The sequence below is a fragment of the Necator americanus genome, chromosome II (assembly GCF_031761385.1).
Source record: "Necator americanus strain Aroian chromosome II, whole genome shotgun sequence".
Classification (NCBI taxonomy): domain Eukaryota; kingdom Metazoa; phylum Nematoda; class Chromadorea; order Rhabditida; family Ancylostomatidae; genus Necator; species Necator americanus.
In genome coordinates, this window is record NC_087372.1 from 2232556 (window position 1) to 2235687 (window position 3132).

The 3132-nt window shown below is 36.2% G+C and overlaps 1 protein-coding gene across 1 annotated transcript; it reads right to left on the reverse strand.

Annotated features, from left to right (window-relative positions):
• Positions 1–1107: 1107 nt before the first annotated feature.
• Positions 1108–1551, reverse strand: RB195_016641 (uncharacterized protein; the record flags this gene model as incomplete). Its single annotated transcript, XM_064183263.1, has 1 exon — positions 1108–1551. One exon carries the CDS (start codon positions 1549–1551, stop codon positions 1108–1110), a length of 444 nt encoding a protein of 147 aa, XP_064039144.1.
• Between the last annotated feature and the right edge of the window lie 1581 nt (positions 1552–3132).

Below are 3132 nucleotides of genomic sequence, written 5' to 3' on the forward strand. Positions count from 1 at the left end.
AATGTGTATATATTTGTTACATTATCGACAGACCCAAAGTTTTTACTTTTAATTACTTTATATATTTTATCTTATTTTTTTATACTTTTGCTCTTTATTTTGTATTTGTAGTACTTAGCAGCATTTTGAACGTTAGTTGAACGGTATTTTTTCTATTAAAAGAAAAAAATACCGTTTTCTATTATTATTATATTTTTCTATTAAATTTTCCCTATTTTTCTATTTCTATTATTTCAATCTGTTCTATTAAATTATTATTATTATTATTACTATTAATATTATTCTATTTCTATATTATTTCTACTTTTTTGTATTCTCTATTCTCTATTAAACTGCATAATTATTATTTCTGCTACTACTAAACGTTGTCCCCAAAATTAATTAAACAGTCGGAATCATTGGGTAAACAAAACTAAATTTTGAAAACACCAACCGAAAGCTAATCGGCCGCTGATTCCAAATATTTTTTTTAGAATTTTACTGTGTGAAACCGTAAGCAAGATAGAATTTTATTAAAAATTATTCTAAAATATCCCCATCAATTTTTTTCTGCTCAAAAATAGCTGTATTTCTTGTCACTTGTACTGAATCTTTTTTTTTTGTTTTTTCATTCTTGTTTACTGCTTCATTCGAGTTCCTTTATCGGGTTGCATTAGGTTTTCAGTGGATGTTGATGTGATTTGGTGACTGGCTAGGAGGATAGAATTGGTTTTTCTCTTGGAAATTTATTGATGATGGAATTTATCCATCGACCGTTTTTTTTTCTCTTCGCTTTAAATATAATCTGCAATGAATTGAATGGAAACTGACAAGTTTCCAGTTTTAACTAAGCGAGACCGGATACGGTCGTCCTTGGAAAGAAATAAACGGAATCAGATACTGGAATTCCCCAGCGGAAATAGCACTTAATCGTCGTCCAGGATTTATTCTAGATTATGTGTGCAACACAGTGAAAATTGAAGTGCTCCTTTCAATCACGAGTCCACGAACGAATGACAACCTAGTCCGGATATTTTTGATGAATGCAGGAAAAGTACATGTTGAGAATTTTGGAACGGAAGCGGCGGCGGTGGAAAAAAAAAGCTGCTGCCGCTGCTGATGCTGCTGTCATAACTGATGTGACGATTGAGTGTCGTGGATTTCGTCGCTTGAGAGTCGCCGGGAGCGGAAGCAAGTGATCGAAATCCACAACGCGACGCCTATTCCTGTTGTTTGTAACGGGGACAATTTGTCAATGTCCCCTCCTCCTCGTAGAATTTCATGGCGTCGTGTCGTGTTCGTGTTCACACATTCACGCTGACGTTCACCACGACTTCCAGGCGCCTCCTCCTCCTTCTCCCCGTCCTCCTCCTCCTCCTCCTCTCCTCTGACATGCATGATGTTGTTCGGTTCGGCCGGCTCGTTCGCTCTCACTACACATTCACTATGTAGAGTTGTTTCCTTACGATTACGTCGTAACAGCCGTCGTCCGTCATGTCGTTTCGATGAGCGGCAATGAGTTTCCCGGAGAGTCCCATTCTTCCGGCAATCCACAGCAAACCAAAGCCGCATCGACGGTGGAAAAACGAACGAACGTGAACGAGTGGAAAAGCGGTTTTGCCCTTTTCCTCCTCGTTCATCCACCACCGTGTTCTCATAAGGGCACCAGGTTTTTCTACCTCAGTTTAGAGCTTCTACCTCGACTCTCGACGTCAGTCCACCTCATTTGGAATTTTCTATACGATTTTTCACTAAGTGACTTTCCCTAAAAGACCACTAATGGTTTTATTTCGGTCGTAGCAAAATCCTATTGTCTAAGGTCATTTTTTTCTAACAATAATAATGATAATATTTGCTATGGTGAATATGGAAGAAAAAAGTGGTAGTTTTAGTAAAAAAAAAGTCTTTTAATGTAAATTATTATCCGCTAAGATGTTCCTCAAAGAACTTGTAGTTCAAATTATTTTCATTGTTATTTTATTACTTTAATTTATTTAGCAAAAATTCATTGATTTTTTCCAAGAAATAACCCAGATCCGTCCTCAATAGGAATTGGAACTTAGTTTATGTGAATTTTCACAGATATTGTGAAAGTTCGGAATCTCTGAAAATTATCTTTGCGTACCAACAATTTTTAAAAGTAATACAAAATAAATATTACACCTTAGTTAGTGAGACGAGGTCATATGTAATTCGGAAAAAAAAACTACCGTTTCCATTTTCTTTTCGCAACTATCGCTTCCGGAACAGCGCTGCTGTAAAAAGGTACTGTATAAAACAATAAGAAGTAATAACATTATTAAATAATAATATTTTTATTAGTAAGTTTACTAGCTTTATAAAAGTTCGAAAAATTTGTTTCTCAGGAAAAGACTGAGCATTACAGCAGCTACGAAATCCCATACGAGTTTTTTTTATCGTGTCCGCATTAGAGAACCTCGGTAACAGGTCGGTCAACATACGAATCCAAGGAAAGTGCAGTTGTATGTCTAGATCTGCCACATGGATGAATTGTATCAACTTAGCTTGTTCGTTTCAAAAATCCAAAAAATTTCTTTTGCTTTTTTCATGAAAACTGGAAGCTTTATCCCATCTACATTCCATCTAGGAGGCTTAAATGAGCGGATTTCTGAAGACGAGGGTACGCCGTCGATGAGCACCATCCGCTCATGGTCTTTATGTCTTTATTGCATGCTTCGAGGACACTAATTAAGACATACTATTGACAATGCATGATCGCGTATTTCTGGATGACCACAGCAATAAGTCACTCCCGGAAACAGATGGACTTTTCTATTACTCTCCAACGCTATTCATTGTTGTTTCATCTCCCAATGGGATATGAAGCCGGCCGGTGCTTTTTATCCCAATAAATTTTCGCCTAGCCCCCGGATAAATCTAAAAGAAGTACTCGCATTTAACTTTTCAGTTTATTTATTAGTACCGCTTCAATTTCCAATTAAAATTTATATGAAACGTTGCTTGCTTTTGCTTCGTTTTTCACAAATCTTTTTTCTCCTGGAAATTGTTTTCCTTCCCGTGAGGAAGAACGGGAAGAAAAGAGGAGGAAAAAAAAATGGAGTTAGCATTTAATCAACAAAAACAATATACATAAACACATTAAAATCCTTTTCTTCCATGCAAAATTTTTCC